We start from the raw sequence: 22,978 nt of genomic DNA, 5'->3' as shown, positions 1-22,978 counted from the left end.
TATTTTTGAATTTCGTAATTATGTGAATGTATTTTAATTCACTTGATAGCTCCTGGCCACAGAAATCTGTTTTGTTTTCATCAGACATGACAGCAATAAAAAAAGAGGAAACAACAAAATCACTTAACGTAAACAGGGGTGACGTGGAGATTACCACCTCCCCACTACAGCTCAGACTGCTCTGTGCATCAGGTCCAGATCTACGATATTTCCGAACCGGGACAATATTAGATAGTGGCCCTCCCCCTCCCTCAAGCATTTGAGGTAGGACGCCAAAAATTTCAAAAATCGACTTTTCAAAAAAATTTTATTTTGTAGTACACATCTTTCTGAGGAGTCCGATACATAAAACATACATGTTTGAGGGAACGTAAGACATGTTATTTGGTTTTAAAGTGTGCCGAAGTGCAGTGCCAAGCCTCTTCACACAGCATTCTGCCATGGTACATCTCTGTGTTTCGCTCCGTGGAATTCAAACGTGTAATATTTTGTAATGGGTGTAATCAAACTATATTCTGGACAGTGGAAATTAAAATGTCCTGTGATGCCTCTCCTGCTCCCAGTCGGTCGGTTTGACATCCTGCCCCTCTCAAAAAAATTTCGCTGGATGGGATTATTTGTAACCGGCAGAACAAGAACTCTTCAGAAAATTTGCAGTCTTTACTGCCTATCAGCTAATAGCTTGCTGTGTTTCGTGGCATAAAATTAAATATATGATACATAAAATGAGTAAAGACAAGAGACAAGCAAGACAGTACACATTTCTTCAGTCCTTAAGTCCTAGCTTTTTTTTCTCTCTAATCATGCCACAGCTTTATATTGCATACTTTCCTTTCTGGGAAAGAATCTATTACCTCATCAAAGTTTGTCAACGTTTTGCTATATGAAAAAACGAAATGTCGTTGTCTAATACTAGAAAAGCTGTTAATACAAATAGAACCCAAGACTGGTGTGGTTTCTATATCTGATTACGTGTATTTTGTCACTGTCTGCTAAATAAAATGAAATAGGCCTGCCTAATATTGCAGCAATTGTTACACACACCAAATAAACAAGACTGTTTTGGCACAAATGGTCATTTTTATAACACGAAAGAATATAATTCACGAAGTACTAATATCAAATGCCTATTAGGCCTACTACAAGCAAAAAGTTTTATGTTAGAAAATAGTTTTAAAAAATGGCTCTGAGCACTATGGAACTAAGCATCTGAGGTCATCAGTCCCCGAGAACTTAATACTACTTAAACCTAACTAACCTAAGGACATCACACACATCCATGCCTGAGGCAGGATTCGAACCTGCAACCGTAGCGATCGCGCGGTTCCAGACTGAAGCGCCTAGAACCGCTCGGCCACACCAGCCGGCGAAATAGTTTCACATTTCATTCATATTCTCTAGGTTCTGAAGCATGAGATCGAAAAGCAATAGTACGAAATTTTTATGTAAATTTGGAATCATCATATTCTTCCGTAATTTGTGAGAGCCCCGTTTCTTCTCCTTCCTTGTTCTAACAAAAAATCTTGTCATCACTAATTCTGTAACTATTCCTACCAGTGTCAACATTTATTCTCTGGTTAACTTCACTAACCCAGCCACAATCGCCAGTTTAGTTATTCCGCATTTATTCTCCGGTTAGGCGTTATTACGTCCACGTACAACATGTTTTCCGCACTATTCCCAGAATAGAACTTTAGCGGCTGCTAGCCGGGGATTGTTCAACTGGCCCTTAGTCGTGTGTCAGTTTGGCCAAAAATTTTCTGTCGAAATTTCATTTTCTTGGGTACACGGAGAAGACAATACATAATCTTTATCTACATCTACCTTCATCTACATTTATACTCCGCAAGCCACTCAGCGGTGTGTGGCGGAGGGCACTATGTGCCACTGTCATTACCTCCCTTTCCTGTTCCAGTCGCATATGGTTCGCGGGAAGAACGACTGTCTGAAAGCCTCCGTGCACACTCTAATCTCTCTAATTTTACATTTGTGATCTCCTCGGGAGGTATAAGTAGGGGAAGCAATATATTCGATACCTCATCCAGAAACGCACCCTCTCGAAACCTGGCGAGCAAGCTACACCGCGATGCAGAGCACCTCTCTTGCAGAGTCTGCCACTTGAGTTTGTTAAATATCTCCGTAACGCTATCACGGTTACCAAATAACCCTGTGACGAAACGCGCCGCTCTTCTTTGGATCTTCTCTATCTCCTCCGTCAACCCAATCTGGTACAGATCCCACACTGATGCGCAATACTCAAGTATAGGTCGAACGAGTGTTTTGTAAGCCACCTCCTTTGTTGATGGACTACATTTTCTAAGGACTCTCCCAATGACTCTCAACCTGGTACCCGCCTTACCAACAATTAATTTTATATGATCATTCCACTTCAAATCGTTCCGCACGCATACTCCCAGATATTTTACAGAAGTAACTGCTACCAGTGTTTGTTCTGCTATCATATAATCATAAAATAAAGGATCCTTCTTTCTATGTATTCGCAATACATTACATTTGTCTATGTTAAGGGTCAGTTGCCACTCCCTGCACCAAGTGCCTATCCGCTGCAGAACTTCCTGCATTTCGCTACAATTTTCTAATGCTGCAACTTCTCTGTATATTACAGCATCATCCGCGAAAAGCTGCATGGAACTTCCGACACTATCTACTAGGTCATTTATATATATTGTGAAAAGCAGTGGTCCCATAACACTCCCCTGTGGCACGCCAGAGGTTACTTTAACGTCTGTAGACGTCTCTCCATTGATAACAACATGGTGTGTTCTGTTTGCTAAAAACTCTTCAATCCAGCCACACAGCTGGTCTGATATTCCGTAGGCTCTTACTTTGTTTATCAGGCGACAGTGCGGAACTGTATCGAACGCCTTCCGGAAGTCAAGGAAAATAGCATCTACCTGGGAGCCTGTATCTAATATTTTCTGGGTCTCATGAACAAATAAAGCAAGTTGGGTCTCACACGATCGCTGTTTCCGGAATCCATGTTGATTCCTACATAGTAGATTCTGGGTTTCCAAAAACGACATGATACTCGAGCAAAAAACATGTTCTAAAATTCTACAACAGATCGACGTCAGAGACATAGGTCTATAGTTTTGCGCATCTGCTCGACGGCCCTTCTTGAAGACTGGGACTACCTGTGCTCTTTTCCAATCATTTGGAACCTTCCGTTCCTCTAGAGACTTGCGGTACACGGCTGTTAGAAGGGGGGCAAGTTCTTGCGCGTACTCTGTGTAGAATCGAATCGTTATCCCGTCAGGTCCAGTGGACTTTCCTCTGTTGAGTGATTCCAGTTGCTTTTCTATTCCTTGGACACTTATTTCGATGTCAGCCATTTTTTTGTTTGTGCGAGGATTTAGAGAAGGAACTGCAGTGCGGTCTTCCCCTGTGAAACAGCTTTGGAAAAAGGTGTTTAGTATTTCAGCTTTACGCGTGTCATCCTCTGTTTCAATGCCTTCATCATCCCGGAGTGTCTGGATATGCTGCTTCGATCCACTTACTGATTTAACGTAAGACCAGAACTTCCTAGGATTTTCTGTCAAGTCGGTACATAGAATTTTACTTTCGAATTCACTGAACGCTTCACGCATAGCCCTCCTTACGCTAACTTTGACATCGTTTAGCTTCTGTTTGTCTGAGAGGTTTTGGCTGCGTTTAAACTTTGAGTGAAGCTCTCTTTGCTTTCGCAGTAGTTTGCTAACTTTGTTGTTGTACCACGGTGGGTTTTTACCATCCCTCACAGTTTTACTCGGCATGTACCTGTCTAAAACGCATTTTACTATTGCCCTGAACTTTTTCCATAAACACTCAACATTGTCAGTGTCGGAACAGAAATTTTTGTTTTGATCTGTTAGGTAGTCTGAAATCTGCCTTCTATTACTCTTGCTAAACAGATAAACCTTCCTCCCTTTTTTTATATTCCTATTTACTTCCATATTCAGGGATGCTGCAACGGCCTTATGATCACTGATTCCCTGTTCTGTGCTTACAGAGTCGAAAAGTTCGGGTCTGTTTGTTATCAGTAGGTCCAAGATGTTATCTCCACGAGTCGGTTCTCTGTTTAATTGCTCGAGGTAATTTTCGGATATTGCACTCAGTATAATGTCACTCGATGCTCTGTCCCTACCACCCGTCCTAAACATCTGAGTGTCTCAGTCTATATCTGGTAAATTGAAATCTCCACCTAAGACTATAACATGCTGAGAAAATTTATGTGAAATGTATTCCCAATTTTCTCTCAGTTGTTCTGCCACTAATGCTGCTGAGTTGGGAGGTCGGTAAAAGGAGCCAATTATTAACCTAGCTCGGTTGTTGAGTGTAACCTCCACCCATAATAATTCGCAGGAACTATCCACTTCTACTTCACTACAGGATAAACTACTACTAACAGCGACGAACACTCCACCACCGGTTGCATGCAATCTATCCTTTCTAAACACCGTCTGTACCTTTGTAAAAATTTCGGCAGAATTTATCTCTGGCTTCAGCCAGCTTTCTGTACCTATAACGATTTTAGCTTCGGTGCTTTCTATCAGCCCTTGAAGTTCCGGTACTTTACCAATGCAGCTTCGACAGTTTACAATTACAATACCGATTGCTGCTTGGTCCCCACATGTCCTGACTTTGCCCCACACCCGTTGAGGCTGTTGCCCTTTCTGTACTTGCCCGAGGCCATCTAACCTAAAAAACCGCCCAGCCCACGCCACACAACCCCTGCTACCCGTGTAGCCGCTTGTTGCGTGTAGTGGACTCCTGACCTATCCAGCGGAACCCTAAACCCCACCACCCTATGGTGCAAGTCGAGGAATCTGCAGCCCACACGGTCGCAGAACCGTCTCAGCCTCTGATTCAGACCCTCCACTCGGCTCTGTACCAAAGGTCCACAGTCAGTCCTGTCGACAATGCTGCAGATGGTGAGCTCTGCTTTCATCCCGCTAGCGAGACTGGCAGTCTTCACCAAATCAGATAGCCGCCGGAAGCCAGAGAGGATTTCCTCCGATCCATAGCGACACACATCATTGGTGCCGACATGAGCGACCACCTGCAGATGGGTGCACCCTGTACCCTTCATGGCATCCGGAAGGACCCTTTCCACATCTGGAATGACTCCCCCCGGTGTGCACAAGGAGTGCACATTGGTTTTCTTCCCCTCTCTTGCTGCCATATCCCTAAGGGGCTGCATTACGCACCTGACATTGGAGCTCCCAACTACCAGTAAGCCCACCCTCTGCGACCGCCCGGATCTTGCAGACTGAGGGGCAACCTCTGGAACAGGACAAGCAGCCATGTCAGGCCGAAGATCAGTATCAGCCTGAGTCCGCTGCTCGTGGTCTCGCGGTAGCGTTCTCGCTTCCCGAGCACGGGGTCCCGGGTTCGATTCCCGGCGGGGTCAGGGATTTTCACCTGCCTCGAGATGACTGGGTGTTTGTGTTGTCCTCATCATTTCATCATCATCCAGGAAAGTGGCGAAATTGGACTGAGCAAAGGTTGGGAAATTGTACGGGCGCTGATAACCACGCAGTTGAGCGCCCCACAAACCAAATCATCATCATTATCATCAGTATCAGCCTGAGACAGAGCCTGAAACTGGTTCGTCAGACAAACTGGAGAGGCCTTCTGTTCAGCCCTCTGGAATGTCTTTCGCCCCCTGCCACGCCTTGAGACGACCTCCCACTCTACCACAGGCGAGGGATCAGCCTCAATGCGGGCAGTATCCCGGGCAACCACAGTCTTAGTCCGATCGGGGGATGCGTGGGACAAGCTGGCCGTCTCCGACAAACCCCCATCCGGACCTCCACAGTGATGCCCATTGGCAATAGCCTCAAGCTGTGTGATCGAAGCCAACACTGCCTGAAGCTGGGAGCGAAGGGATGCCAACTCAGCCTGCATCCGAACACAGCAGTTGCAGTCCCTATCCATGCTAAAAACTGTTGTGCAACGAACGTCTGAACTAATCTACAGAGAGCGCAAACAAATCGACACAAAATTTAAATGGTTATTAAAATACAAGATTGCCTAGTAAATGCAGTAATGCTGCTACTTGCGCACTGCTGACACACTGCTCGGCGGCGGAAGGAGACTACGCGATTTTACACTATTCGGGTACTAAAACGCGATGCTACAACTCTCAAATACTATAATACGCCCGAAATTTATGAATTAAACAATGCAAGTACCAAAAACACGCAAAGAAACTAAGAATTAAACTATGTAACAAATGAGTGAGCTAGGAGTATATGACTTGCTGCTGCAGCTGCTTATCCAACGGCGGCAGGGAGCACACTGACTCTGACCAACCGACACTGGCCGTTCAAAACAAAAACAGAAGACAAACGACTACGCGAATTTACACTATTCAGGTACTAAAACGCGATGCTGCAACTCTCAAATACTATAATACGCCTGAAATTTATGAATTAAACAATGCAAGTACCAAAAACACGCAAAGAAATTAAGAATTAAACTATGTAACAAATGAGTGAACTAGGAGTATACGACTTGCTGCTGCAGCTGCTTATCCAACGGCGGCAGGGAGCCTATTATTCCTGTTAGTCGTTTATTTGCACTCTGGTAGTCTGAATCTATGGAATTTGCTAGTAATTATAACAACGCTGATCATTTGCGAACCCAGTAAAGCACATAAACAGCGATTGTCATTCACCCTTTCGGCTTTATTCGCTCAGCTCGTATAGACCCGTCCCCTTTTGTCTGTAGGAAAGTTTATTTCTAGACACGACGGGGATTCCCCTGGCAGAGACATCACGTACACTATCAAGCATTCAAAAAAACAACTTACGATTCATTCAGAAATCAACTTAGAATTTGATCAAAAATGTTCAAAAACCAACAGGGATGCGTTCAAAATCATATGAGTAATCGACAGACCGACGTGCGCTGGATGCTTGGTGCTTTGTGGAACAAGGTCTTTTTCCTCAATAATATGAATTTGGTGTGCTGTAAAAGAGCAACACGACAATATAAAATGCTCTGGTGATCGGCAAAGGGAACCATGCGAACAGCGAGCCGTGGAAGAGAGAACGCAGCCTTTGTCACTATATCGGCTGCATACCAACATGCCCTGGGATCCATAGGAATGCCACAGAGATTCCCGCCAAGTGGAGCATGTGGCAGCAGTCCTGAATCTGGTGTACCAGAGGGTGGACGGGATAAAGAGCTTGGAGGTTGAGCAGAGAGATGAGCGAATCTGAGCATATAAATACTGTATCTGCTTATGGTGACAGATGTATTGGACAGCCTGGAGAACAGTGTAAAGCTTTGCAGTAAAAACCAAACACTGGTCAGGAAGCCAAAATCTAATAGGGGTGATGTCAACAATATAGGCACTCCCAACACCACAGGTGGTCTTGGGATCATCATTGTAAATAAATGTGGCATCCTCCATTTGCACGCATAGAAAAGCAAATGCCCGACGATAAACTATAGGGGGAGTACTATCCTTGGGAAGCTGACAAAGGTCACGGAGAAGGCAGGTCCGAGGGCAAAGCCAAGGTGGCACCGTATCCCCATTTGTCAAGATAGTTTTAGGAAATTTGAAGGAAAGGGAATGTAGCAGTTGACAGAAGTGGACTCCCAATGGTAATAGAGAGGAAGGGTGGCCAGCATACCCTACATCCAAGGAGGCATCGAAAAAAAGGGCATGGGTTGGATGAGCAGGCATGGAAGACAAGATGACTAGCATAGCAACTTAGAAGCTCATCGATTGGACAGTGGAGGTTCAGCAGTCTCAGCATAAAGGCTCTCCACAGGCTGGCGTATAAAGCTCCAGATGCTAAACGCAATCCACAGTGGTGGACAGAGTCTAGATGCCGAAGAATAGACGGTCGTTCATAGGAGTAAACTATGCTTCCATAGTACAATTTTGAGCACAATAAGGTGCAATATAGGCACAGAAGGACCACTCGGTCTGCTCCCCACGAGGTACCACTCAGAACACGGAGGGTGTTGAGGGATCACAGACAGCAAGCCGAAAGATATGAAATGTGAGAAGACCAGCACAGTTCTCTCTCAAACAGAAGTCCCAAGAATTTGGCGATGTCTGCAAACGGAAGGTCAACAGGGCCTAGATGTAAGGAAGGTGGATAAAACTCCATATGACAACAAAAATTTACACAGACAGTCTTACTGGGAGAAAATCGGAAACTGGTTTCAATGCTCTATGAGTAGAGGTGATCAAGACATCTTTGAAGACATCATTCAGGAAGGCTGGTCCATTGAGAGCTGTAGTAGATTGTAAAATCGTCGACAAAGATGGAGCCCAAGACATCGGGAAGTAGACAATCCATAATTGGATTTATGGCGATGGCAAACAGTACAACACTTAGCATGGAGCCCTGGGGATCCCATTTTCTTAGGAGAAAGTAATTTTCTTGGGTGAAAGTAATTTCCTTGGCTGAAAGTACGTGAGAGAGTAGCATTCATCTGCACCTTAAATGTGCACTCTGTCATGCATTCATGAATGAAAAGGGGTAGCCGAGCTCAAAAGCCCCAAGAGAACAGTGTGCGGAGGATGCCAGTCCTCCAACAGATATCGTATACCCTCTCCAAACCAAAAAATATGGCTACTGTTTGGCGTTTCCTTAGAAAATCATTCATGATTTAAGTGGAGAGAGCGACAAGATGGTCAACTGCAGAACGATGGTTTCAGAAACCGCATTGGGCAGGTGTTAAAAGGTTTCAGGACTCCAGCCACCAGCCAAAATGGCAATTTACCATAAGCTCCAAAACCTTAAATACACTACTCGTGAGAGAGATGGGGCAATAGCTAGAGGGGAGATGTCTGTCCTTTCCAGGTTTTGGAACAGGAATGACTATATCTTCCTGATATCTTCTGGGAAAGGTAGTGTCGGTTCAAATTCGATTATAAAGGCAAAGGAGGTAATGCAGACTATGGTATGATAAACGCAGCTCAACATTTGGACATGGATGCCATCTGGTCCTGGGGCGGAAGAGTGAGAGGAAGAAACTGCATGCTGGAGTTCCCGCACAGAAAAAACGGTACGACAGCTTCTGCGATTTTGAGAGGAGAAAGCAAGAGGTTGCACTTCTGCTACTCGTTTCTTTGGGAGAAAGGCTGGTGGGTAATTTAAAGAGCTTGAAATCTCAGCAAAGTGTTGACCCAATGAGTTGGAAATTGTGACTGGATCGATTAAGGTGTCTCATGAGACAGTTAGAAACTAGACGTGCTTGATAACAGTTGAATTTGACTCCAAGCTATGGATGAGGGAGTGAAGGTGTTAAAAGATCTGGTAAAGAAGTCCCCACTTGCCTTCTTGCTATCGCAGATGATGCGGCGACATTGCGCACGTAATTGATTATAGTGGATACAGTTGGACAACGTAGGATCATGGCGGAAAACGCAAAGAGCATGTCTCTGCTCACGTATTGCATCACGGCATGCCTCATTCCACTGAGGAAGTGGTGGGCACTGGGGCAAAGGGGAGGTACAAGGTATTGAATGTTCCGCAGCTGTAAGAATAACTTCCGTAACATGAGTGACCTAATAGTCAATGCTAGGAAATAGATGGTTATCAAAAGTTGTTAGGGAGGAGAAAAGTGTCCAATCGGCTTGGGAAAACCACCAGCGTCTTGGGCACACAGATGGCAGTTGTGGCTGTAACCGAAGGACACATGGAAAGTGGTTACTTGAGTGTGTATCAGCAAGAGCAAACCATTCAAAGTGCCAAGCTAGCTGAACAGTACCAACCGAAAGGTCCACATGAGAATAGGTTGATGTGGAGGCAGACAAAAAAGTAGGTTCCCCAGTGTTAAAGCAACAAGATCCGCCTGGTGGAAGAGGCCAATCAATAGGGAGCCTCTCGACAAGGACATGGAGATCCCCAAAGCAGGTGGTAGGTGTTGAAGTCCCCATCCAGCAAATAGGGGGGGGGGGGGGGGGGGGGAGCTGACCAAGGAGATGAAGACTGACATGCAATAAGGGCAGAGGGTCATGTACTGGGAGGAGGTGACAGAACAAAGGGGATGGAAACTATTGGATGGACAATGTAGAGACAAAAGGTCATCATCGTAAGTTGAGGTCAGAGTAATTCTGGAAGCAGAGACTGTGTTGTGTGGATAACTCCCATCTGTCCAGTTCATAAAAGCTAGTGGTGGAATGAAGTATTCAGATAGCCTCGGCTGGGCAGCAGCCATTGAAATCAAGCATGTTATGTTCAGCTGCACGTTGTGCCCCAGGAAGATGCACTTTGCTGCTGGCCACAGTTTGGTGGTGGCCATTCATCCTGGTGGACAGCTGGGTGATACTCATACCAATATAAAAAGCTGTGCAATGATTGCATCACAGCTGGATATGATATGGCTGCTTCCATAGGTGATCCGGCCTCTGATGGTATAGTATAAGCCTGTGACAGGATTGGAACAGCAAGTGCTGGGTGGGTGGCACAGGTCTTGCACTTGGGTCTTTCACAGGGATATGATACCTGTGGCAACGGATTGGGAGTGGCATAGGCATGGATTAGGATGTTGTGGACTTTGGGTTGGTAATGGAACACCAGTTTAGGAGGGTGGGACAGATCTTAAGTAGGATGCCCCTCATTTCAGGGAACAAAGATAGATAATCAAAGCCTGTTGAAGACGTGGTTCATTTGTTCCATCCTGGGGTAGTATTAGGTGAGGAAGGGGGCTCTTTGTAGCTGGTTCTTGGTGGTGGTGGGAATACTGGGGGTGTGTGGGGATATGAAATGGTAAATCTATCAGTGCACGATTTGGGCCATCTAGAGGAAACCTTCCTAACCTTCCAAAACCCTTTGTCTGTTTCAGGTTCACTGATGATATCTTCCGATCTGGACTCGGTGTCAAGACACCTACCCTCATTCCCTCACAACCTCAACACCTACTCTCCCATCCATTTCATCTGGTCCTACTCAACCCAGCGTGCAACTTTTCTTGGGGGGTCGAGCTCCTCCTCTCTCATGGCTCCACCCACACCTCTGTCCACATTAAATCCCCCAATCACCATAACTAGCTGCATTTCAACAGCAGCCATCCCTTCTCTCCCGAAAAATCCCTCCCATACAGCCTGGTCACCTGGGGACAGCATTTCTCTAGTGAAATGACTTCCCTTGCCTAGCATACTGAAGGTCACATAAAGGCCTTCACAGAGATGCACTTCATTCCACAACTAATCCGCAAACAAATTTTCTGTGCCACATCCCCATATGTCTCCAATCCTCCCACCACACCAAAAAACCAGCTACAAAGGAGAGCCCCTGTTCATCACCTAATACCACCCCAGGCTGAAACAAATGCACCACATCTTTCCTCAGAGCTTTGTTACCTGTCAACATGTTCTGAAATGAGGGACATCCTACCTAAGATCCTTTCCAACTCTCCTAAAGTGGAGTACCATCATCAACCCAATCTCCATGATATCCTAGTCCATGCCTAAGCCACTCCCAATCCCTACCCCATGCCATAGGGATCATACACCCGTGAAAGACCCAGGTGCAAGATCTACGCAGTCCCAGTCCCAGTCCCAGTCCCAGTCCCCCCCCCCCCCCCCCCCCCCCAGCACTTCCTATTCCAGTCCTGTCACAGGCTTATTCTACCCCATAACAGCCGAAGACCCCTGTGAAAGCAGCCATGTCATATACGAACTGTGCTGCAGTCATTGCACAGCTTTTTATGTTGGTATGACTACCAACCAGCTGTCCACCAGGTCAAAGGGCCACCACCAATCTACAGCCAGGAGCGAGGTTGACCACCCTGGGGCTCAACATGCAACTGAACATAACATGCTTGATTTCAATGACTGCTTCCTAACCACAGCCATGTGGATCCTCCTCTCCACCACCAGCTCATCCTTGCAACACATCCTCCCCACTTTAAAATATCCTGGCCTCGACCTATGCTAACCTACTGTTTCCACACTACCCACCCAATAGTTTCTGCTTCCTCTGTCTTATCACCACCTGCTAAATACACATCCCTTCACCCTCACTGCACACCACTCTGTGGCAGCATACTCACTGGTCTTTCCCTTCTCTGCTCATCTTCTTTTCTGACTCCCCCCACCCATATTCCTCCCACAGCCTCCTGACACTGCATCTGGCAGTCTTGTCCTGCCACCTTCTAGTCCATGCATGCTCTGCCAGACAGTGCTCTACCCCACAGTACACTACTATCCCTCCTCCTCCTCTGCTCCACTCTGGATTGCTGCTTTCATTCAACACAACTGTTGCAATCTGGCCAGAGATAGTGGCCATGGGCGAGTGATGAGTGTGGTGTGTGTTTGCCTTTCTTTTATGAAGAAGGTTTCAGCCGAAAGGTCAGTGTGTAATAATCTTCTCATTCAGCCGAACTTCCCTGTATGGGGCCTCCCAGCCAACAATGCCACACGCTCATTTCATTTTGTCATTGTGGCTGTCTGAAACTCAGCATCTCATCTTTATGGTGAGTAGAATGTCCATTTCACACATTCATTGTCTTAACATAAATGGAACAATATATTTAACTTATGGTACTTATAAGATTTCAAACAGTTCCACATATTTCATGCACATTTTATAAAAAATTAAATAATAATAATAATAATAATAATAATAATAATAATAATAATAATAATAACAGAAATATTATTACTACTACCACAACCACCACGCACAATAACAGCAACAAACTGAATTTCATCCAGCCATGCAGCTAAACTCAGCCACAAGACTACAATTTAAAGTAGGCTCTATATAGCAGGACAAATAAGGGGCTAGTTGTCTATCACCTATTTTAGCTTCATGCTACAGAGGAATATACTGCCTGTATCATTCTTGCCTTCTTCCTCATTTTAGCTAGTCTGCGGTCAATGCACCATCTTGCAATGTTATAAAGTCTAACTATAAGGATAGTTGCCACATATGGTTTCATATTTTGACTAAAGTTCAGTCTTGATCACACATCAAAATGATCAGTTGACTTCGTAGCAGCTGAGGAGAGCTCCGCATACCATCCTAAGGGAGCCATGGGTCTGATGATGGTTGTGTAAAAATAACCGAAACCAGTTACCTATGTCATTGAAACGTAAATGGTGTGATCAAGACTGAACTTTAGTCAAAATATAATAATATATTGATCACTGTATTCCAAAAATGTTTACTAAAATTGTACATATGGCTTCACCTAGCATAAAACAGTTACAATAATTAAAAATTAACTCTAGCATTCTAGAAATATACAAATGACCACTTTTTGTTTAATGAAAATATTGTTACAGAAATTTTATAGAAAACTAGAAGTATGCAAGGATATGACTTAGCATTCCTATACTACACATGTACAATCAATAGATACAGATCAGGCTTTAAATACTGTTCAGCACCCCTTTTCCTTATCAAAAACAATATAATCATTTGAATAATACTAGTCAAAGTTTACAATTATGTTTGTTATATTCCTTCTATAAGGAGTTCTGGGCTAGCAAGAGGTGTACATGAGCCTCTGTACAGATTATAAAATGGTGTGAGAGGTAACGACGAACTTCAGTTATCAGTTAGGCTATAAGGTATGCTTGAATCACAGAAAAAAAAAAAACAAAGGTCTAACTTTATGAATGCTTCATGCGCAGTTTTAACCAGCTATACGAAGTTTCTTTATGACATACATCATGCTGCAGAGTCAAACCTTCATTCCGGGACAATACTATATTGTGATACCTCATATAATGCATTGATAAGGCTAATAACTTCTTGCTCATTGCAGGCATATGTGTTTAAATCGCAAAATGTCTTCACTGTAGGATCATACTGAAACTTACCATTTTTGTGGTCTTTCAGCACTGTTCCATCATTTTCATATTCAACCTTCATGTTTACCGTGTACAGTTGGCAATGACTTTCCTGACCAGCTACCAAAAAGGTCCGTTTACCGTTATTATAAGACGCACAGTTCATTACTACACTTGGACCTGTTTCATGACGGATAACTTCTTCAGCAACGTACTTTTCTCCATCATGAGATAACTCAAATATTTCCTGAAAACAAATGAGATATAATATGAACATTAATAAATAAATAAATAAATAAATATTTTATAGACAGGCTAGCTTTCTCTAATTACTACACAGAAAAAACTTCCTATCTAAATGAAACACATTACTAAACACTTACAAAGAGTGAAAACTGGACATAAGAAGAACTATTGCTTTGAAAAGATGTGTGACAGAAAATGAAACACACTGGAACAGAAAATAAGCTTATGAAAACATGTTCACTTTCCTTTTGAAAAATATGGTAAACAGATGACATTGTTTTCAAAGAGCTGTTATAAAAGCTTTACAGGAAGTAATTCAAAAGATATGAATACCAGGAAAATGCTCAATGCTACAAGGCCATTAAAACTATTTTAGTAAGGATTAAGGGAAATTATGAGACAGAATTACTGGCTAGTAGCTACCTTGAGGAAGAAAAACATCAGTGCTGCTGACAGGCACATATATAAATACACAACAATATCTAAGTTTTTGGTACTAATAGTTGCTTTCTTGGGGAAGAGAGGGACAAATAGTGGAAGGTTAGAAAGGTGGACATGTCATGAAGCCCTTCGTCCTCACAAAACAGGTCTGAATGACTTACCCTTTCCATTTTAGGCTTCCCCCAACCTTTCCCTTTCTGCTTCTAAGGAAGCAGATAAAGTTGATGTTGATGAATAAATAAATATTTTTTAAGAAAACCAAAAATTCTCATTATTCATGAACACACCTTGTAATAAGGGCATCAGAAACCAAACTGCTTTTAATACTTTTCATTTACAGGCAATACATTGCAGAGCCTCAGGATCCAGAGATAAGTTGGTTGACTTGGAAGGTCTCATAGGACATAGTAGGGTTGTCAGAACTGAACCAAAGACCAAATAGAATTAAGATTAGGTAATAAGTTCTGGTACAGAAGAACAAAGAATGGAGGACATTTAGGTTGAGGTTTTATTGTGCAAACAATATGACAACACATTAAGCATCAAAAATGGTAACTGAATGCTTTTATAGACTGTCTGGGTCATGAGCTGTAATGGAAGAGCATTTCAGAGAGAACTAGCAAAGTATCACTAATAATTGTCCTGATCATACTGTTGTAATACAGGGTGATTTCAAATTACCAAGTCTAGATTGGCAGGATCATGCTATCAAAGTTGGTGCCAAGACAGGGATTTGTGTGACATTATTCTCAATGTCTTGTATGAAAATTATTTTGAGCAGAAGATTAAAGAACAAACACATGAAAGTAACATCTTACACCCACTAACAACAAACAAACCTTAAATTATCGAATCAGTTAACATAGAGAAAAGGTATGAGTGATCATAAGGTTGTGATAGCAACTAAGACCACAGATTTCACAAAAAAAAAAAAAAATGTTAAGAAAGGTAAGAAAATATTTTTGTTTAGCAAGAGTGACAGGACACAAATTGATAAGTATCTGACTAGTCAGAGAACAAAGATGTGGAGCACAAATGGCAAAAATTTAAAAGCATCGTTCAATATCCCTTAGACACATATGTTCCAAGCAAGGTCTAATGGGGTGGTAAGATCCACTGTGGTTTGCTAGTCGTCTTAGAAAAGCGCTAATTAAACAAAGAGAGCTTCATCACACATTCAAGAGATGTCAAAACCTAGTTGACAAATGAAAGCTGAACCAAGCAAAAATTAGCATAAGGAGAGTCTTGGGAGAAGCATTCAAGGACTTTGCAAGTGAAATTTTGTCAACCAATCTGAGTGAAAATCCTACTAGATATTTGTCTTACCTAATATCAGTAAGCTGTTTGATATCCTCTATTCATTCACTCAGTGATCATACTGGCACTGAAAATGGAACATAACAAGAAGGAGGCTGAAATACTGCATTCCATCTTCCGAAATTGATTCATCATGGGAGATCGTAACATGGTCTCCCCTTTCAACCACTGTACAAATGCCGACAAGCCAGATATTGAGACAATCTACTGCAGAATAGAAAAGCAACTACAGTTGGTTATCAGTGGAAAGACATCAAAACTGGATGTGATACCTATAAGGGTCTACAAAGATTATGTAAAAGAACTTGCTCCCTTTCTAGCAGCAGTTTATTGTGGATTGCTGGAGCAACGAAGGGCACCTAGCGACCAGAAAAAAGCACACGTCATTCTCATTTTCAAAAAGGGTTATAAAAAGATGCCCATAATTATAGGCCTATATTGCTGAAGTAAATTTGTTATAAAATTATGGAACATGTTTTGTGTTCAATTATTGTGACTTTTAGGAGAACAAAAACTTTCTCTATAAAATTCAAGATTTATCCACAAACTGAGATCTTGTGAAACTCTTCCTCTGTGAGGACCATATTTCTGTTGGCAATGGTGCTCAGGTTGATGCCATGTTCTTGACTTCAGGAAGGCATCTGACACCATCCTGCATTGTCGTTTAGTAAAAAATATACAATCTTGCCAAGTATCGGACCAGATTTGGGACTGGATACAAGATTTTCTTACAATCAGAACTCAACATGTCACTGTTAACAGAACAAAATGTAAAGGTAATTTTCAGAGTACACAAGGAATACTACTGTTTACAATGTATGTAAATGATCTAGTACAAAACTGTCAGAAGCTCTTTTAAGACTGTTGGTTGATTTGGAGTGAAAGGAACTAAACTGCATGGTCAACAGTCCCTTCATCCATTAAGTGGCAAACCAGAAGTGGGTCATATCAATACAGAGAATAAAAGGGTGGAAGGGTAAAGGCTAGGCTGGCCACCAAGCAAATGCAGACAAGGAACATCTTGAGGGGAGGAGGGGGAGGGGGGGAGGCAGGAGAGGACACCCCCACCAATCCCTCAGACAGTCAGTGAGGTCAAAAAGTCCTACCTTACAGGAAAGAATAGAAATCACCTTCACAGGCAAAACGCAACACCAGATCAGCTGCTTTGGCGCTGTCTGTTAGCACCAGAGAGAGAGCATCAGGAAGATTAAGCTGCTGTCTCAAAGCAGCCAAATTAGGGCAGTCTACAAGTAACTGGGCAACTGTCAGATGGGCTCCACAGTGGCAGTGAGGGGAATCCTCATGTCAGAGAATGTGGTTAGGGTCAGCCAAGTGTGACTAATGTGGAGTCAACAGAGGATGGTGGATTCCCCAAGAGAAGCTCACAGGGAAGATTGCCACATGGTTGAAGTTTCCTCAATTGTCCTCAGTTTTTCGGGAGATCAGGGCAGAGCATTCTGAGTTCCAGGCTTCAGCAATATATCGCAAATAAACAACCATAGGTCCAGTTCTGGGACCCATCCTGGTGGACAGCTTTGTCAACTGATTAGCTCATTTGTTTCCCGAAATCCCAACATGACCAGTGGTCCAAATGAAAACAACTGGCTGTCCTGCTTGATGGAGGTCAGAGGTACACTCCTGAACAGCCGTAAGCAATGGGTGAAGAGAGTAGCACTGGTCTATAGCCTGAAGGCTGATAAGGGAGTGCCAGTGCAAGAAGAAAAATGTCTAAGGGCTAGTTAAATGGCCATTAATTCAGCAGTGAAGACACTGCAGCCATCTGGCTGAGAGTGGAGTTTATTGCACCATGCACGTGTATATGCAAAGCCTGTTCATCCGTCAACTGTTGAGCCATCGGTGGATACATCTAGAGGACAGCCAAGAACAGGTGGTGAAAAAATCATCAGGTCAGCAGAATCTTTTGGACCACATGAGAGTTTGAGATAAATCCGAGGTCCGGGCAAAAGTCAAGGGGACAGATGCGATGTCTCCCTGCTAAGAGGTGACAGTGGAAGACATTGCAGTTCTGAGCAGACACACTGGAGGCACGCAGCAATTGTAAATCCAGTTCTGGGTCGCTGTTGTTGGAGGCGAAGATCCCTTCCAAGGAAAAGGATATGGTAGTTGGGTTGCTCAGGGAAGCTATGTACAAGTATGGCATAATTCAGCAGCTGTTGTTGGTGCCTAATAGATAATGGAGGGACTCCAGCCTCAACTAGCAGGCTGTGCGGAGGGCCAGTTCAGAAGGCCCTTCTCGCAAGCCAGACTCACAATGGTGAATGGGCTCCAGTATCAGCAACGCTAAAGAGAGTGATGCTGAACCAAATGCAAGTCTGCCACAATCAAGATGGGACAGAATCAGGGCTTGCGAGAGCTGCAAAAGGGTAAAGCGATCTGCATCCCAGCTAGTGTGAAAGCCATGGGTGAGAGCCTATGACTGAACCTTTTGTATGGTGCCTTATACACAAAGCTCAGCAACAGCTATACTAGAGGAGCAATAACACAAGCAAAAATCATCGGCATTCATGGACCTCAGAGCCACCGTTAGACCACTGATGGCAACCAGAAAGAGGGGGATGCTCCTTACAGAGCCCTGCAGGATCCCATGTTCTTGGATATGGGGGTTAGTGAGTGAAACACCTACTTGAATCCAGAATGTACGATGCAACAGGCAGTTCTTGACAAAAATCAGGAGTGGACTCCAGATACCCCACTCATGTAACGCAGTACAGATATGGTGACATCATGTCATATTATAAGCCCTCTGTAGGTCAAAAAAGACAGTGATGAGGTGTTGATGAAATGATAAGGCTATCCAGTGGTGAAACTCCAGATGAATCAAATTATCAACAGTGGAGTGGCCTTTGCAAAAACCACCCTGAGATGCAGCCAAATGCCCGGAGACTCAAGGACCCAACATAGCTGCTTGCTCATATGCATTCGTGCAACTTACAGGCAACTGACAATCCATTGAAAGATGTTTCAGCATTTGGTTGTGTATGCATTCTGGCCCAGGGGCCATATCAGGGCAGTGGGTTAGGACACTGGAGAGTTCCCATTCACTGAATGGAGCATTATACAGCTCCAGGTGGCAGGTACTAAGAGACAGGTGCATTCGATCCGTTGGCTGTTTAATGAGGAGAAAGGCAAGGTGGTAATTCTCAGATGCAGATATGTGAGCATAGTGCTCAGCAAAATGTTCAGCAACAGTGTTGTGATCAGTATAAATAGTATTATTTCGTACTCCTGCAGAGGATTCGAAGCCATAGTCATCTGATCTTTGCCCATACGTGTGATTGAGAGGTACATGATCCAATGGTGGAAACGTACCATTCCCAGGATTCCCGCTTTTTTCATTTCATGAGGCAGCAGACACAAGCACAGAGCTGTTTAAAGGCAATGAGGTGCTCCAATGATGGGTGCTACTTATGTCATTGGAGAGTCCACCTATGATGTCTTATGGTGGCAGCAATCTCTGGGATCTACCAGGGTACTGCCTTCCAATGATGGGATCCTGAGGAAGAGGAGATGGTTTGGTTGGTTGCCAAAACAATGGTTGCCATTGTATGCTGGACAGCCACATCGATACTGTTCTGCGGTGGTGAACTAAGAACGACAGCAGAGGTAAACCCATCCTAGTCAGCATTACAGAGAACCCATCTGGTCGGGTATCTTGGGGAGCAATGCTGAGGGAGGGTCAGGAAGAATGGGAAATGGTCACTACCACACAGTTCATTGTGGACCCTCCAGTGGGTAGATGGTAGAAGACCGGGGCTGCAAAATGAGAGGTCAATGGCTAATAAGTTCCTTGTGTCACACTGAAGTTGTGGGAGCACCAGAGTTCAAGAGGCAAAGAGCGAGCCATACCAGTACAGATTTCATGTCTTTACCACAGCCAGTGATCACTATACCACCCCACAAACAGTTATGGGTGTTGAAGTTGCCCAAGGTTAGGAAAGGTGGGAGAGCTGCAAGAGTAATGGCAACAGAACAGCCTGTAACACTACATTATCAGGAGGCAGATAAACATTACAGATGGTAAAATCCTAATGTGCCCTTACTCAAGCAGCCGCAGCCTCCAAACGTGTATCAAGAGGCAAAATGTCAGAGTATGCAGAGTCCAGCACATATTCCACCCAACACACTCTCATAGTCTGTACAATTATTAAAATAGTCTCGGTAGCCATGAAGGGCAGGAGATCGGGTTGCTGGTAACTAAGCTTCCTGGATGGCAATACAGAATGCAGGCTAAGTGCTTAAAAGTTGCCGTAGCTCAGCCAGGTGGTGGAAAAATTGGTTACAATTCCACTGGATGATCAGACTGTCTGAATACTGTGGGGGGCATGAAGCGACTTTGGGTTGGAGGGCAGGCTATGACCAGGGTCATGTTCTGCCACTGGTTGAGACATTAGGGGATCCTCTGACATAGGTTCTGTGGCACATTTGTGGGAGATTTGGTATCTCAGGGACCACTGGGATCTCCACCTTGGGCACAGGAGGCATACATGCCAAGTCCGGTGGGATGGGGCCAGTGAAGTTTCCTTTGACTTAAAGGACTTCTTTTTGTCTTTTTTGTCCTCCTTCCTCTTGGCAGATGAGGACATGGAAGGTGTCACAAAATTGGTTCCAGGAATAGAGGAAGAATGAGAAATCTCACGGACAGCAGCCTGTGGTTCCTTCAGCCACCAGTTGGTGTCTGGCTGTGGACTAGCAGGAACCATGGAAGGACGAGTTCAAGGGACAGCGCAGTGGAAGCACCAGAAAGGATCCCAACTATCTGGGGGGAGGGGAGGGGGGGAGCAGGTATCAGTGGGCAGTTCTGAGGGCCTACTGCAAGAGGTATAGAGCACTGTCAAGAGAGAAGGCAATGAAGTTGCAGCTGCAGCAAAGACTGTGTCATTTGTATGGGACGAAGACACTCATACATTTTTGTGGCCCTTTCATATGTGAGCTTGTCCAGGGTTTTATACTCCTGGACTTTCTTCTCACACTTAAAAATGGACCAATCTGATGAGTGGGGAGAGTGGGACTCACTGTAGTTTACACAGATTGGGGGAGGGACACAAGGAACATTTCTGTGGAGCAGACATCCACAATTGCTGCAGACAGGGGTAGTGGTGCAACGGGAAGGTACACATCTGAACTTCATACACCTGAAGCACACAGGGTTTCATGTCTTGCTGGTAGACCATCACCTTGACCACCTCAGGCAACGTATCACCCTCAAAACCCAAGCAGCTACTCTGTTTTCCCTTGGTCCCCTACAGACATGATGGATGAAGTGCACATCTTGTCACTCTAAGTTAGCCTTCAGCTCACTGTCAGATTTCAAAAGAAGATTGCGGTGAAAGATGATGTCCTGGAGCACATTGAGAGTCTTGCTGGAAGTTAACAGTCATGGGAATGTCATCCAAGTTTTGACAACAGAGCAGCAACTGTGACTGAGCAGGAGACAATGCTTCAATCAGGAGGGAACTGATCACCTTAGAGGTGGCTGCAACTTCCCCGTATTTGTTTTCAATGTGTTCCACAAAAAATATAGGCTTTGTGGCCAAAAAGGTGTCCCAGTCAGTCCTGGTACATCTAGTCCTGCATTCCTCCTACAGCGTGGTCAGGGAAGGGAATGCATTGGGACTTTACTTTTTTGCATCATACAAGACCTGAAGAGACTGCTGGGGCTGTGAGACCACTGGCAGGAGAAAGTTTAAGTCACTTGATGTGCGAATTATCCTCCATGGTGCCAGCCACTCTGAATGGGGGCTCTCCCCATAGGAGCCACCCAGCCACAGTATGGCTACCTGGCCAGTAATCCATTGCCAGAACCCCCTTGCCCCAGTCATGACACATACGCCATGGCATACATGCGGAGTATGCAGCGCAGGCACCAATGGTGTGATCCCTGTGGTTAGGAGGCTACCATAGTGCAGGTACTTGATGAGCCGCCCCCGCCCCCCCCCCCCCCCCCCAAAAAACAGGATGGCTACTGTACTGCGATTTCGGCATGCGACGACAACAGGAAGGAAGGGTCCCAGGGTGGAATGGCACAAACGCAAAGCATCCACCACAGTGGGTGATGTTTCCTGCATGACACACACTTTTGTAAAAACTGGGAAATACGGTAGGTCAAACCCAAAAATAGGGGGGGGAGGGAGAGGGGCTTGGGGGGGGGATAGGGACAGGGGGAAGAGGGATATGGGGGGGGAAGAGACAGACATGGGGGCGGGGGCCACGCGGGGGGCGGGGGCCATGCGGGAGGGAGGGCCACGCGGGGAGGGAGGGCCACGCGGGGGGGGAGATGGCCACGCGGGAGGGGGGGGAGATGGCCACGCGGGGGGTGGGGGCACGCGGGGGGTGGGAGGGCCACGCGGGGTAGTGGGAGGGCCAACGGGGGCGTGGGAGGGCCAACGGGGGCGTGGGAGGGCCAAACGGGGGGGTGGGAGGGCCACGCGGGGGGGGTGGGAGGGCCACGCGGGGTGTGGGAGGGCCACGCGGGGGGGTGGGAGGGCCACGCGGGGGGGTGGGAGGGCCACGCGGGGGGGGTGGGAGGGCCACGCGGGGGGGGGGGGGGGAGGGCCACGCGGGGGCGGAGGTCCACGCGTTGGGGGAGGTCCACACGTTGGGTGAGGGCCACACGGGGGGGTAGGGCCACAAGGGGGGGGAGGGCGACACGGGAGGGAGGGCGACACGGGGGGAGGGCGACACGGGGGGGAGGGTGACACGGGGGGGAGGGCGACACGGGGGGGAGGGCGACACGGGGGGGGGAGGGCGACACGGGGGGGATTGCGACACGGGGGGGGGGAGGGCGACACGGGGGGGGAGGGCGACACGGGGGGGGAGGGCGACACGGGGGGGGAGGGCGACACGGGGGGGGAGGGCGACACGGGGGGGAGGGCGACACGGGGGGGAGGGCGACACGGGGGGGGAGGGCGACACGGGGGGGGAGGGGCGACACGGGGGGGGAGGGCGACACGGGGGGGGAGGGCGACACGGGGGGGGGAGGGCGACACGGGGGGGAGGGCGACACGGGGGGGAGGGCGACACGGGGGGGAGAGCGACACGGGGGGGGAGGGCGACACGGGGGGGGGAGGGCGACACGGGGGGGGGAGGGCGACACGGGGGGGGAGGGCGACACGGGGGGGGAGGGCGACACGGGGAGGAGGGCGACACGGGGGGTGGGCGACACGGGGGGAGGGCGACACGGGG

The 22,978-nt window shown here is 46.0% G+C and overlaps 1 protein-coding gene across 1 annotated transcript in view; it reads right to left on the bottom strand.

Moving 5' to 3' along the window:
* LOC126191029 (prolactin regulatory element-binding protein) overlaps positions 1 to 22,978 on the bottom strand; it is a 132,544-nt gene that overhangs the window by 75,489 nt on the left and 34,077 nt on the right. The window contains exon 2 of the mRNA XM_049931733.1: positions 13,802 to 14,018. Within this exon, the coding sequence (XP_049787690.1) occupies positions 13,802 to 14,018 (217 nt within the window). The remainder of the gene's footprint in view (positions 1 to 13,801; positions 14,019 to 22,978) is intronic.

Source organism: Schistocerca cancellata, chromosome 6, assembly GCF_023864275.1.
Source record: "Schistocerca cancellata isolate TAMUIC-IGC-003103 chromosome 6, iqSchCanc2.1, whole genome shotgun sequence".
Classification (NCBI taxonomy): domain Eukaryota; kingdom Metazoa; phylum Arthropoda; class Insecta; order Orthoptera; family Acrididae; genus Schistocerca; species Schistocerca cancellata.
This window is presented reverse-complemented; position numbering and strand designations above follow the sequence as displayed.